Raw genomic sequence first — 14,260 nt, forward strand, 5'->3', positions numbered from 1 at the left:
AACACTCTGACCCACAACACTCTGACCCACAACACTCTGACCCACGACACCCTGACCCACAACACCCTGACCCAGCTGATTCCTCTCCAGCTGCCTGGTGAAGGAGCTGCTGTGCCAGGCAAGGCTCCCACTGCAAAAACCCCCAGGGCAAAGCAGAATTCCAAGGCCAGGAGGTGTTTTCCCTGCAGGGAAGGGGGTTCTGGGGGCAGGCAGGGCCCATTTTTACCTCCTGGTGCCTGTTGCCCTCCCGGATGTACACGCTGGCCAGGTTGGTGACAATGAATGCCCAGAGCTCCTGGTGTGTCGTGAGCTGGGAGGGACAGAACAACAACAGCACAGTCACACATTCCACGTATTCCAGAGCCTCCCCTGGCACCTGCTCATCCCATAAAAACCCCACATTTTTATGCCTGATGTCGTGATGCCATAAAACCCTCCAGGCTGGAGGCACAGGAAAAATTAACAGAGCAGTGAAGGTAAATACAGATTATTGCCAGGTTTCCCTTCTGACCTCGCCGTTCCCACACAACTCCAACAGCCCCACTCCCACCTGGAGCATCCACAGGAAAGCCTGGAAGCAGAAATCTCACCCTCAGTGCTGTAGTGAACTGTGCTTCTGCATTGTCCATGCAGTTAACAGAGATGCAGTAGAGGCCCTGGAGGAGGAGAAATGCAAATTATGATCCTCACAGTGAAGAAAGGCACCCCCCAAACCCACAGAAATCCTGGGAATCACCAGGGAAAAGCAACCCTGGATGTGCCTGGCTCTGGGAAAAATAAGGAATTCTTACAGAAAGCCCTTTAAAATAAGTCCATTCATGTAAAAAAAGCTTTATTTAGCTGAGGAAACCATAAATGTCACGCAATGCTCAAAATTTCCTATGTGACAATTCCCATAAAAAACCATCTCCAGCTGTTTCCAACCTCCTGAATTTACCTCCTTGACTGTTCGTGACACAAAATCCAACACAAATCTTTTTCCAGAAAAACCTGTGGATTCCCCATCCCTGGAAGTGCCCAAGGCCAGGCTGGAGCAACCTGGGATAGCAGGAGGTGGGATGGGATGGGATGGGATGGGATGGGATGGGATGGGATGGGATGGGATGGGATGGGATGGGATGGGATGGGATGGGATAGGATGGGATGGGATGGGATTTAAGGTCCTTCCAACCCAAACCCACTCCAGGATTCCCCAACACTTATTTCCAAAGGGTTTTAAAAGCCTCTGGCAGGTGGGAGTCCCACCAGGGGTGAGTCCCCACGGGAGAGGATTCCTGCTGCTCCCCTCCCTGCCTGCCCTGAGTTCCTGGGGATGAGCAGGAGAGGGATCTGGTGCTCCCAGGAGCTGCCAGGGCTCATTGCAGGCACTCACCAGGAGCGTGTGGAGCTGGGCAGCGTGGTTGGAGAAGAGCCTGGGTGACTGCTGGCACAGCTGGCACACCTGGGAGATCTGGCACAAGCACAGACAGTCACATTTTAGGACACTTTTTCTCCGTTTCCTGCTCCAAATCCACCTCCTCCCCCCCCCCCCATGTGTGTCCAGGTTTCAGTGGTTATCCCAAGGATCCCAAATTACGCTCCTGGGTAGAAGCTGGAGGCTGGATGTGCCCCCAGCCCAGGGACAGGCACTGCCCCACACCCCAACTGCTCTGGAATGGTTTGAACTCCAGCAGCTCCACCCCCTGCAAACCAGGTCACAGATCCCTCCTGACAGACCCCAAACCTGACATTCTGCAGAAAAACTGGGATAAAATATTCCAGGGAATGGGCCAGGAGCAACGACCAGTTCTGAACCTCCCTGCTTGGGATGATTCCAGCACCTCCCCTGAACACGGGGTGGATGAGCAGGATTTGGAAATGACTGGAAAAATGGGAAAAGGCTCAGTCCTTTCTTGCCCTGAACTACACAAACCCTCCCTTGCTCTCCTTCCACTGTGTGGGAGGAAAGGGCAGGAAGGCAGGAGGTCTGAAAGCTGGGAAATGCTGGGACAAGGAAGGGGAAGGAGCCACTCTGGGAAGGGGAAAGACACCCAAGTCAGGCTGTAAATACAGCAAGAGGGTGTCAGCTGCACCATCAGCCACTGTCCAACTCCAGAGTGTCCCAAAAATACTGCAGAGGAGCCAATCCCACAGCTCCTGAGCTCCATCCATCCATCCCTCCTGGCTGTATCCATCAATAGCTCAGCAGGAATTTCTGCCTGAGCCCAAATACCTCCCCCCAAACCCAAATTCCCACGTTTTAAAGGCCATCCCTGCATCCAGGGAATGCTGGAATCCCAGCCCATCCCAGGGGATGCTGGAATCCCACCCAATCCCAGGGAATGCTGGAATCCCATCCCAGGGAATGCTGGAATCCCACCCCATCCCAGGGAATGCTGGAATCCCACCCAATCCCAGGGAATGCTGGAATCCCACCCAATCCCAGGGGATGCTGGCATCCCATCCCATCCCAGGGGATGCTGGAATCCCACCCCATCCCAGGGGATGCTGGAATGCCAGCCCATCCCAGGGAATGCTGGAATCCCAGCCCATCCCAGGGAATGCTGGAATCCCACCCAATCCCAGGGGATGCTGGAATCCCATCCTAGGGGATGCTGGAATCCCAGTCCATCCCAGGGGATGCTGGAATCCCAGCCCATCCCAGGGGATGCTGGAATCCCAGCCCATCCCAGGGGATGCTGGGATCCCACCCCATCCCAGGGGATGCTGGAATCCCATCCCAGGTAATGCTTAAATCCCATCCCAGGGAATGCTGGAATCCCATCCCAGGGAGTGCTGGGATCCCACCCAATCCCAGGGAATGCTGGAATCCCATCCCAGGGGATGCTGGAATCCCATCCCAGGGGATGCTGGAATCCCATCCCAGGGGATGCTGGAATCCCATCCCAGGGAATGCTGGAATCCCATCCCAGGGAGTGCTGGAATCCCATCCCAGGGAGTGCTGGGATCCCATCCCAGGGGATGCTGGAATCCCACCCCATCCCAGGGGATGCTGGAATCCCATCCCAGGGGATGCTGGAATCCCATCCCAGGGAATGCTGGAATCCCATCCCAGGGGATGCTGGGATCCCATCCCAGGGAGTGCTGGGATCCCACCCAATCCCAGGGAGTGCTGGGATCCCAGCCCAGCCTCACCTCCTGCAGGGCTGTGGCTTTGTGTCCCGTCACCAGCCGGCACATGATGATGTGTTCCAACAAAATCACTTGGAATGAGGACAGGATGGGGCTGCAGTCCAGCACTGGAGAGGGAGGGGAGGGAGCACAGCAAGTGGAGTTACCTCAGGAATTTACAACCCAGTTCACCAAGTCACAGCAAAACCCCCCAAAACTCGATGTTTTAACAGTAAAAATGTTATTAACAATATTATTACTAACAATAAACAAACCACCAATTTTTGTGCTCAAAGCAACCAGCTAAAAGAATAATGGTGGGAGCAGGGAAACAAACTGGGAACAAACAGTGGGAAAAGTTGTTATTCTCAGTAGTGTTTCTGTATTTAAAGCAACCACCCAGCCTTAAAAAAGAACAAAAGTCTCACTCTGGTCTTTGGCTGCCCAGGGAGCCAAAAAAGGCTGTGTTTGGTTTTAAATTAGCAACAAATACTAGAATTTTGCAGCACCAGCTGAATTCCAAGCCTTCCCCTTACTTTTTAGCTTCTCCAGCTGCATGAGGGCTTTGTCTGTGTACTTCTGGGCCTTCTCCAGGTACCCTGCCTGCATGGAATGCATCACTGTCACCTGCAGGGAGACACAGCACGGCTCACTCACCTTCCTCAGCCTCCCAGGAGCACTGGGATGGGATTCCCAGACAAGCTGGGCACGTCCCAGTCCCTGGAAGTGCCCAAGGGCAGGCTGGAGCAGCCTGGGACAGCAGGAGGGGTCCCTGCCCGGGGCAGGGGGTGGCACTGGGTGAGCTTTAAGGTCCTTCCAGCCCAAACCATTCCAGGGTTATCTAAAAACTCCTCTGTGCCAAGAGGGAAGGGCTGGCAGCTCCCACGAGGCCTGGGAGTCCCCCCAACTGAGCTTTTTCAGCTCACCCTGGACAACATTTAGGATTTTGAGTCACATTCAAGAAGTGGAACGACCAGTTGCAGAGACCTGGAGTCCAGTTTGTCACAACACAGGTAAAAACTGAGCCAAGGTGGCTCCTCTTCACACAGATTAATCCACTTTTCTTTGAGTTGGATATTAATAGAGTTCAATTTCACTTTTTGGGGCTTCTTTCCCCTCTTTTCTCCCACTGGGGGTGCCAGGGGTGCCGTGGCAGGATCCAGCTGCTGGTGCAGCACCGAGACCCACCCCAGTTTTTACCCAGCCCCTCGTTAATTAGCGACTAATTAGCGAGCAGAGCTCTCACCAGGTAGACCAGCACACACATGTGCTCCTTGGGCAGCCAGTGGAAGAGGTCAGCGGGGTTGCTGGGCAGGATCTCGTCGTCGTGCAGCGTGGAGATGGTCTGGATGCACTGCTGGAGCTGCTTCAGGCAGGGCTTCACGCTCTTCACCTGGCAAACCACACCTTCCACAGGCACCATTCCAGGGGGGAAAACCTCCCAGGTAACAAATAACCCACCCCCCCCAAGGCAGGGAATTACTTCGTGCCCAAAGTGTAACAGGGTGAACAACACTCTGCCGTTTGCGGGTGAAAAATCCGAGCAAAGTGTTTCCCAAAATTACAGGTTTTTGGTTTGGTGGGTGTTACCCCCCAGCAGCACAACATGGAAGCAAGAGAGGCCAAAGAGCACAAAAACACCCCAGAAAAACCTTCCCTCGAGGGAGAAATTCAAATAGTTTTCCCCCTCGTTTCACCTGTGACGAAAATCTACAGAAATTCAGTTTTGCTCCCCAAAACCACCCCTCAGAGGTGTTTGTGGAGGCAGTGCTGCTCTTCCCAGAGTTCCCTGGGATCCCCCACCTACCTGCCCAGCATCCAGGTAGTGTGTGACCTGCAGGACCAGGAAGAAGACCCGCAGGGACTCCTTCTGGATGGGGTTGCCCTGCCAGTTCTCCACGATCTGCCCGCACAGGGTCAGCAGAGGGTGAACCTCCTGCAGCTTCCGCTCCATCAGGAGCAGCTGCAAGTCCAGAGGGGAGAGAAGGAAACCATGGATTTGGTGTTGAACACTTTAAACACTCAGAGAACCACAGCACTGGGAGGAACTGGGATGGAATTCCCAGGGAAGCTGTGGCTGCCCCATCCCCGGAGTTTTCCAAGGCCAGGCTGGAGAAATCTGGGATAGTGAGAGGTGGCCCTGCCCATGGATGGGCTTTGAGCCCCTTCCAACCCCAACCACTCCAGGATTCTCATTCCAGGCCCATTTGATTTATTCATCTCATTGCAAGAGCCCTTTCCCACAGCCACAGCTTCCCCTCCCTCCAGTGACAGTTTCCAGTCATCCTTTCACAATTCCCAGTTATCCTTTTCCCTCCCAGAAATCCTTTCACAATTCCCAGTTATCCTTTTCCCTCCCAGAAATCCTTTTACAATTCAAAATTATCCTTTTCCCTCCCAGAAATCCTTTCACAATTCCCAATTATCCTTTTCCCTCCCAGAAATCCTTTCACAATTCCCAGTTATCCTTTTCCCTCCAGAAATCCTTTCACAATTCCCAGTTATCCTTTTCCCTCCCAGAAATCCTTTCACAATTCCCAGTTATCCTTTTCCCTCCCAGAAATCCTTTCACAATTCCCAGTTATCCTTTTCCCTCCCAGAAATCCTTTCACAATTCCCAGTTATCCTTTTCCCTCCCAGAAATCCTTTTACAAACCTTTCACAATTCCCAATTATCCTTTTCCCTCCCAGAAATCCTTTTACAAACCTTTCACAATTCCCAATTATCCTTTTCCCTCCCAGAAATCCTTTTACAAACCTTTCACAATTCCCAATTTCTTTTCCCTCCCAGAATCCTTTTACAAACCTTTCACAATTCCCAATTATCCTTTTCCCTCCCAGAAATCCTTTCACAATTCCCAGTTATCCTTTTCCCTCCCAGAAATCCTTTCACAATTCCCAGTTATCCTTTTCCCTCCCAGAAATCCTTTCACAGTTCCCAGTTATCCTTTTCCCTCCCAGAAATCCTTTTACAAACCTTTTACAATTCCCAGTTATCCTTTTCCCTCCCAGAAATCCTTTCACAATTCCCAATTATCCTTTTCCTTTCCAGAAAATCATGTCACACTTAAGAAGGAAAAAAACCCCAACCCCTCAAACCTCTTCCCGAGGATTTCACACCAATCCTGCAGACTCCAAGCTTATCCCAAATATATTTTAATGCCCTGCTTGCCCACAGGGCAAACAAGAAGATAAAAAAGCACAAAAAGGCACACAAGGCACCTTAAAAATCAGTTTATGGCCAGGCAAGTCTTGTTCATTTGCTCTGGAACTTAAAAATAAATGAGTGAAGAGGTTATTTAAAAGAACATCCCACTCACCATCCCCTTGCTGAGCAGGAACAACGCTCTGAAATGGAATAAAACAAAGTTATGCTCACAGAGAGTTACTCAAACCACAGTTACACGTTAAAAAATAAAGAGGAAAAAAATCAGGATTTGCTTTTCTCCCCCCTTGAAGAGCAGAAGGAAAAGAGTATTAAGGGACCTGCCCCAGGAAACCCATTTCAAAGCTAAGTGGGAAAAGGGCTGCAGGAATCAGAATTCCAGCCCCAGCTTTGCATCCCAGCTTTGGGCAGTTCCAGCTCCAAAAGTTTCTGAGCTCAAACCAGACAAAATTCAGTTTAAAAAGCCCCTCCAGGGTCTGAAGAGGACATGCTTGGGTTTAATGGTTTTAGTGGGGTGGTGGAAGGTTGGAACTGGAGGATCTTTAAGGCCCTTCCAACCCAAACCACTCTGGGATTCCGTGAGCAGGGAAAGGAAAGAGCTGGAAAAAACCCCCCAGAGCTGGAGAAACCAGCTCAGAAAGGTGATTTCTAGGTGGGGTTTAGAGGCAAATTGACACCTTTAAACAAAAACCAGAACAGCTCTAAATAAAAAGCAGAAGAAGCCAGGCTATTCCCCGTGGGGAGGGAGGGGATCCCGGGGATCTCACCTGGTGTACTCAGACCCCACCACCCTGGCATACTCTGCTCCCACCCCCAGCAGGTCACAGGCAGACACCAAGTCCTTCTCCAGGGTGTGCAGTTGCTGGAATGACAAAAAAAACACACCCAAAAGGTCAGGGTTTGCTCCAGGAAACCCATTCCAGAGTCCTCCCAGTGTCCCTATCCCTGTGCTTTCCATGTGCCAAAACATAAACCCCCAGACTTTACATTCACACTTCATAATTCACTTATACATTCAATTTATATATATTTTTATAAAAATACACTTATATATTTATTTTATATACACTTCTAAGCATATCCCAGAACAGGAATTCAATTTATACATATTTTTATATAAATACACTCATAAATATATATTTATTTTATAAACACTTGTGAGCATATTCCAGAGCAGGAGCAGTAACTTTCCCTGGACACCTTTCACCTGCTCCTTCTCCCCTCCCACCAAGGCAGGAGAAAGGTTTAAAAAGACAGTTTAAAAGAAATTTTAAAAGACATTTTAGAGACATTTTAAAAGCTATTTTTAAGACCCCAACAAACCCTCAGAGCCTGGAAAACCCCAATTCCAGCAGGATTTCAGACCATTCCCTGCAAACCCCAATTCCAGCAGGATTTCGGGCCATTCCCTGCAAACCCCAATTCCAGCAGGATTTCAACCCCAATTCCAGCAGGATTTCAGGCCATTCCCTGCAAACCCCAATTCCAGTAGGATTTTGAGCCATTTCATGACAAACCCCAATCCCAGCAGGATTTTGGACCATTCCCCGCAAGCCCCCAAATCCCTCCTGTTATTGTTTTCCCTGCTCCCCCTCTGGAGCTGTGTGTTCCTGCTTCCCATGGGATGATCCCTGCTCCTTCCTGCCCCACCTGCCTCTCTCCAGCCCGACCAACCCACGGATCTGTAGCCTGGATTTCTCCCTTCCCTCCCCGTTAAGAGCCCCGGCTGAGGGGTGAGGGGGGTGAAAAGGGCATCCCAAAGGGAATGCAGGGCTTTCCCAGGCCTTTTTCCCACTGCAGGGGCAGGGCTCACTCACAGCCAGCTGGAAGAGCAGGCGGCAGTGCCAGTAGGGAGTCTGCTGGGAGATCTGGATGGCTTTTCGCAGCAGGGGCTTCGCCGTGTCCACGGAATTCTGCAACACAAAGGTGGGGCACTGGGAATCCAAGCCCTCCCAAGGAGCTGCAGAGCAGTTCTGCAGCCTGCTGGGTTGGGAAGGTGAGGAGTTTAAACCCAGGGAAAGCAACAGAACCAAGAGGGGAGAGCCTGGAAGAGGATTCCCAGAGAAGAGGTGGCTGCCCCGTCCCTGGGAGTGTCCAAGGCCGGGCTGGGGCCACCTGGGACAGTGGGATGTGTGGTGGTACTGGAGGGGCTTTAATGCCCTTCCAGCCCAACCCCATTCCAGGATTCCAAACCCCTGAGGAAAACCCCTCGACTCCCCTCCCACCCCCAAAATCAACCTCTGCCAAAGCCAGGCCTCACTTTGGCCAAGGGAACCCCCTTTGGAAAATCCACGTTGCAATTCCAGCAGCAGCTCCCAGAATTAAAACAAAACAAAACAAAACAAAACAAAAAGCCCTTCATGCCTTTTTTTTTTTTGTCTTTTTAACTCCTCCATATTTACAACCCCGACCCTAAAAATCCCATAAAATCGTCCTATTAAGGGGAATCAACCCCTCCAGGGCCTGGAAAGGCAGCTCCTGGTGGTGCCACTCACCTCCTGGCAGTACAGCTCCGACAGCAAACTGGCTGCCTCGAACTTCACATCTTCAAACTGGGGGATCTGGCACCAGAGTTAAGGAATGACGGACACGGGGTGGAAAACAGCACCAGCCTGGCCCCCAGAAACTCTGAACCCCTCAGGAAAGCTGGGATTAGATGGGCCTTAAGGTCCCTTCCAAGCCAAACCATCCCGGGGTTCAATGAAAGAGGCTCCCAGTGATGAAAGAGTTTAAAAGTAGATTTAAAATAGAATAAAAGCACCAGTTAAACCCCCACCCCAGGCCCTTGGAGGTGCTTAAGGAGTTTCCACGGAGGTGTTTTGTGCTCAGCACCCGTAAAGGACAATTAACTCTCTCTTCAAACACCTCAAGGCTCTTTGGGAGGGAATTCCTCAGCTCTTCCCAGTGATCCACCTGCTCCCTGGATGTGCTCCCAGGAGAAGCAGCAGTGCTGTGCCAGGAAAAGGATACCTGCTGGGATATCAGCCACTGCAAGGGAACACAGGGGGTTAGTCTGGGACCAGCACCCACCGGGACCCCTCCACCAGCCCCTCCCTCACCCCCTCCATTCCCACTCACCGCCTTCTCCAGGTCGCTGAGACACCCCCATCGCTGCCCTCCCCTACTCCAGGACCCCCCCGAGACCGGCCCAGACCCCGCTCCCGCCTTCTCCAGGTGTGGACACCTCCATCTCCTCCCTCCCCTACTCCAGGACTCCCCCCAAGCCCCCAAACCCCGCTCACGCCTTCTCCAGGTGCTGGCGGGCGCTGGTCGCCGTATAGCGGTGTGGTAGGTAGAGGACGGGAGCCGATCGTGGAGGTGCGTGCGGGGCCTCCACTTCTGGCGGGGGGCTTGCGGGGGCAGCACGGCCGGCAGGCCAGTGCACGCAGAAGGCCGCACCTTGGGCGGGCTGGACGTTGCGGAAAGGGTGCTCGGCCCAGGCCACGCAGCGCCAGGTACCACGGACAGGCCGCGCGGGCCGCGACCGCCGCCGACCCCGAGCCCGGCGCGGGCGCCTGCCGCGCCGCTTGCCGCCGCCTCCGCGCCGCGCCGCCGCCGCCCCCGGGGCCACCCGCGGCTCCCGCGGCGTCCCCGGAGCCGTCCCGCCGCCTCCCGCCGGCTGCGGCGGCCCTGCTGAGGCCGGCGGCGGCTGCTGAGCGGGCCGCCGCGCCGCCGCCAACCGCCGCCATCTCTGGGGCCGCCGGACAACACGGGCGGGGGCCGGAGGCAGGGCGGGGAGGTGTGTTCGCGCGCGGGGGCTCAATGGATTTAGTCCCGCGCTTCGGGCCCTAGGACGCGGGCCTAAGGGAGGGGTCGGGCCCTGGTCCTGCCCTGCCCCGTTTAAAAGTTCTCTTTCTTTAAAACTCCTTTTAAAATGGCTTTGAAAATGTCTCTAAAATGTCTTTCAAAATTTCTCTAAAACCTCTTTTAAAATGTCTTTTAAAATATCTTTTAAAACGTCTTTCAAAAACGTCTTTTAAAACTCCTTTAGAACGTCTTTTAAAAAAAGCTCTCCAAAACGCCTTTTAAAACGCCCTTTAGAATTTCTTTTAATTTTTTTTAAAAAACATATTTTTAAGGCGTTCGAAAAGTAAAAGTTCTTTAAAAATAAAAGTAAAAGTTCTTTTTAAACGTAAAGCCCTTTGAAAATTTGAAAATTTAAAACCGGTATTTAATATATGGTATTTAATACATAATAAATAATGTGAAATATATAATATATAATATATATGTAAATTATATATAGCATGTATATGCACTATATAATATGTAATATGTAATATGTAATATGTAATACTATATATATCCTAATATATAATGATAGAATTTTCATATATATGAATATATTATATAATTATATAATACATTGATAATATAATGTGGTAATTGTACGTTATATAAAATATAATACATAAGATATAATAATGTTCTCTCCCACGCTTTGTTCCCTGTAGCAGCCTCAACACTGATTTTAGCAAAAACTTAAAATTCTCCGATGTTTCCCAAATTTCCCCGAAACGCCTCGGCGGCGCCAAACCGCTCCCGCCGGCGATAATTACGCAATTAACCGTCGAACTTAATTAACCGCCGTCCTTGGCTTGCTCTCCCCCCCCCTTAGAGACTACAACTCCCAGCAGCCCTTGCGGCTGCGCGGCCCCCGCGCGGCGCGCCCGGCGCGGGGCACGCTGGGAAGGGGACTCCAAAATGGACAACCACCTGGGATGCCTCAGGTACGGCCCGGCCCGGCTGGGGCGCCCCCCGGGCCCAGCCGCGCTCCCGCCGCCCCGGCTCCCTTCCCTCATCCGGCGCTCCGGGGAGCCACGCGTGGCTACCCGCGTGCCCAGGGGTGCTTGTGTGCCGTGAGGGTGCCGTGGCTTCGCTCCCCCCCCTCCATCCTCCTCCTCCGTTGATTTCCTTCCCCCCCTCCCCGTTTCCCCGCTGGGAAGGCGGGACGCTGGTTTGCGGTGGTGCCCTCGTTAGATTCCCCTCGGGCTTTTCTGGGCCGGGCAGGCGAGCGGTGGTTTTTTGGATGACCCTTCCTCCCCCCTTCTCTTCCCTTTTCCCATAGGGAAGGCGAGCCGGGGATTTGGGAGACCCCGCTGTTGATTTTTTTTTTTCCCCCCTTTTCCCCCAGTGAAGACAAGCTGAGGTTTCGGGGTGGCCCCCCCAGGTTAATTCCTCCCCCTTTTCCCCGGGGAAGCCCAGACAGTGATTTGGGATTACCCCCATTAATTCCCCCTGTTTTTCCCCAGGGAAGCCCAGCCTGTGTTCCAGGACGATCCCCATTAATTCCTTCTCTTTTCCCCAGGGAAAACTAGCCAGTGTTCCAGGATGATCCCCATTAATTCCCCCTGTTTTCCCCCAGGGATGCCCAGCCAGTGTTCCAGGATGATCCCCATTAATTCCCCCTGTTTTTTCCCAGGAAGGCCCAGCCAGTGATTTGGGATTACCCCCATTAATTCCCCCTGTTTTCTCCAGGGATGCCCAGCGGGTGTTCCAGGACGATCCCCATTAATTCCTGCTGTTTTCCCCCAGGGAAGGCCCAGCCAGTGATTTGGGATTACCCCCATTAATTCCCCCTGGTTTTCCCCAGGAAAGCTCAACCAGTGATTTGGGATTACCCCCATTAATTCCCTCTCTTTCCCCCAGGGATGCCCAGCAGGTGTTCCAGGACAGTCCCCAATAATTCCCCCTATTTTTCCCCAGGGAAGCCCAGCCTGTGTTCCAGGACAGTCCCCACTAATTCCCCCTGTTTTCCCCCAGGGATGCCCAGCCGGTTTTCCAGGACGATCCCCATTGATTCCCTGTTTCCCCCAGGGATGCCCAGCTGGTGTTCCAGGACAGTCCCCACTAATTCCCTCTCTTTTCCCCAGGGAAGCCCAGCGGGTATTCCAGGACAGTCCCCACTAATTCCCTCTCTCTCCCCCAGGCAAGGCCAATGGGTTTTCCAGGACGATTCCCATGAATTCCCTCTCTCCCCCAGGAAAGCCCAGCGGGTGTTCCAGGACAATCCCCATTAATTCCCCTGTTTCCCCCAGGGATGCCCAGCCGGTGTTCCAGGACAATCCCCACTAATTCCCTGTCTCCCCCAGGCAAGGCCAGGCAGTGATTTGGGATTACCCCCACTAATCCCTCTCTCTCCCCCAGGCAAGGCCAGCCGCTGGTTCGGGTTGTCCCGCAGTCCGAAGGCGGCCAAGGCCAGCGTGAACATCCTGCAGCAGGAGGAGCTCATCGCCCAGAAGAAGCGGGAGATCGAGGCCCGGCTGGAGCAGCAGGCGAGGCAGAACTCCCTGAGCATCCCCCAGCTCCCCCTGCTCGGAGAGTACGTGGAGCCCCTGCAATTCCAGGGCAAGGGGGGAGGCAGAGGAGGAGCTCTGCACCTGGAGGGAATTCCTGGGAATGTAGCAAGGGGTGGGATTGGGGTGGTCACGGGGGCACCCGGGTTTTCAGGCCTTAATTTAATTTAATAGAATTAAAATAATTCTAACTCTAAATTAGAATTAGAATTAAATTAATTTAATTTAATATAATTCTAAATTAGAATTAGAATTAAATTAATTTAATTTAATTTAATTAATTTAATTTAATAGAAACGTTCCTCAGAAATTGATTTATATATATAAAAATACATTTATATATAACTTACAACTTTATATGTTGTGATTTACAGTCATCATGTTCTATATATGATTTATTAACACACTGAGATATTTATGATAGAACCTATATGTTGATATATTCATTACAGCAATTATGTGTGATTTATTAATGTATTGATATATTTATGATATATTTAGCTTAGGAATTATACATATGATGTATTAACGTTGATATGTTAGTGATAGAAATTATATATTGACATACTCTAGAATTATATATAGATTTATTAATAGATTGGTATATTATGGTTTATCTATTATAGAAATTATATATGGGAATGTATTTATATATTTATCAGAAATTATGGATATGACATTAATGTATTTATTAATGTATTGATATATTATGATATATAATATGATATATCCATTATGAGAGTTATATATGGATATATTTATCATAGGGATTATGTATATGATTTATCAATATAATGATACATTATATATCTATGGTAGGAATTATATATGGATATATTTATCATCAGGATTATGGATGTGATTTATTAATGCATTGATATAATTATGATGCATTTGTGACAGAAGTTATATATGGATTTAATATCCCCAGGGGCTGGGGAGGCTCCTCAGCTCCATCTCCCCCTTTCATTAATAATTCCTGGGGGTTTTATCCTGTTTTCTGCCCCCAAATCCCGCCGTGTGAGGACCTGGGGAGGCTCCTCAGCTCCATCTCCCCCTTTCATTAATAATTCCTGGGGGTTTTATCCTGTTTTCTGCCCCCAAATCCCGCCGTGTGAGGACCTGGGGAGGCTCCTCAGCTCCATCTCCCCCTTTTATTAATAATTCCTGGGGGTTTTATCCTGTTTTCTGCCCCCAAATCCCGGTGTGGGAGGGGCTGGGGAGGCTCCTCAGCTCCATCTCCCCCTTTTTTCCTCTCCCAACCAGCGAGGATGGATCCGAAGGCGACGCCTCCGTGTCCAACAAGTTCGTGAACGACGGGAGTTTCCTGCAGCAGTTCCTCAAGCTCCAGAAGGAAAAGTCAAATGCTGGTAGGTCCATCCCGAGCTCCAGGCTCTGCTCCTGCCTAAACCCCTGCTAGGAAGTTCTGAGGCGATGATTATCCCTGAAAATTGGGATTAAAGTCTGCGTTTTGGATGCTCCAGGAAGGTTTTTCCCCTCTTTCTTTTCACCTTCCTTGTGCTGTGAAGTCGAACAGTTTCTCTCCTGGCTCGAGTCTCACTTTGTGAAAAGTCATCAGCAGGGTTTTTTTTTGGCTTCTGTTTTAAATTAAATTAAATTTAAATTAAATGAGTAATAACAAATTAAATCGCTTGAATTTCAATGTATTTAATTTAATGATATTTGT

General features: G+C 50.8%; 2 protein-coding genes across 2 annotated transcripts in view; one reads left to right on the forward strand and one right to left on the reverse strand.

The window, feature by feature from the left end:
• MAU2 (MAU2 sister chromatid cohesion factor) overlaps window positions 1-9,966 on the reverse strand; it is a 14,779-nt gene extending 4,813 nt beyond the window's left edge. The window contains exons 1-14 of the mRNA XM_029958629.1: window positions 9,677-9,966; window positions 9,356-9,398; window positions 9,248-9,265; window positions 8,773-8,838; window positions 8,095-8,190; window positions 7,045-7,139; window positions 6,432-6,459; window positions 4,919-5,074; window positions 4,358-4,504; window positions 3,648-3,738; window positions 3,136-3,239; window positions 1,373-1,450; window positions 591-656; window positions 227-310 (exon numbers count right to left, since the gene is read on the reverse strand). Of these exons, the coding sequence (XP_029814489.1) occupies window positions 227-310; window positions 591-656; window positions 1,373-1,450; window positions 3,136-3,239; window positions 3,648-3,738; window positions 4,358-4,504; window positions 4,919-5,074; window positions 6,432-6,459; window positions 7,045-7,139; window positions 8,095-8,190; window positions 8,773-8,838; window positions 9,248-9,265; window positions 9,356-9,398; window positions 9,677-9,966 (1,362 nt within the window). The remainder of the gene's footprint in view (window positions 1-226; window positions 311-590; window positions 657-1,372; window positions 1,451-3,135; window positions 3,240-3,647; window positions 3,739-4,357; window positions 4,505-4,918; window positions 5,075-6,431; window positions 6,460-7,044; window positions 7,140-8,094; window positions 8,191-8,772; window positions 8,839-9,247; window positions 9,266-9,355; window positions 9,399-9,676) is intronic.
• Window positions 9,967-10,981: 1,015 nt separating this feature from the next.
• Window positions 10,982-14,260, forward strand: part of SUGP1 (SURP and G-patch domain containing 1) — a 24,261-nt gene continuing 20,982 nt past the window's right edge. Inside the window, exons 1-3 of the mRNA XM_029958630.1 lie at window positions 10,982-11,123; window positions 12,425-12,599; window positions 13,840-13,939. Of these exons, the coding sequence (XP_029814490.1) occupies window positions 10,982-11,123; window positions 12,425-12,599; window positions 13,840-13,939 (417 nt within the window). The remainder of the gene's footprint in view (window positions 11,124-12,424; window positions 12,600-13,839; window positions 13,940-14,260) is intronic.

This window comes from Manacus vitellinus, unplaced genomic scaffold, assembly GCF_001715985.3.
Source record: "Manacus vitellinus isolate BGI_N305 unplaced genomic scaffold, ASM171598v3 scaffold_161_pilon, whole genome shotgun sequence".
NCBI lineage: Eukaryota > Metazoa > Chordata > Aves > Passeriformes > Pipridae > Manacus > Manacus vitellinus.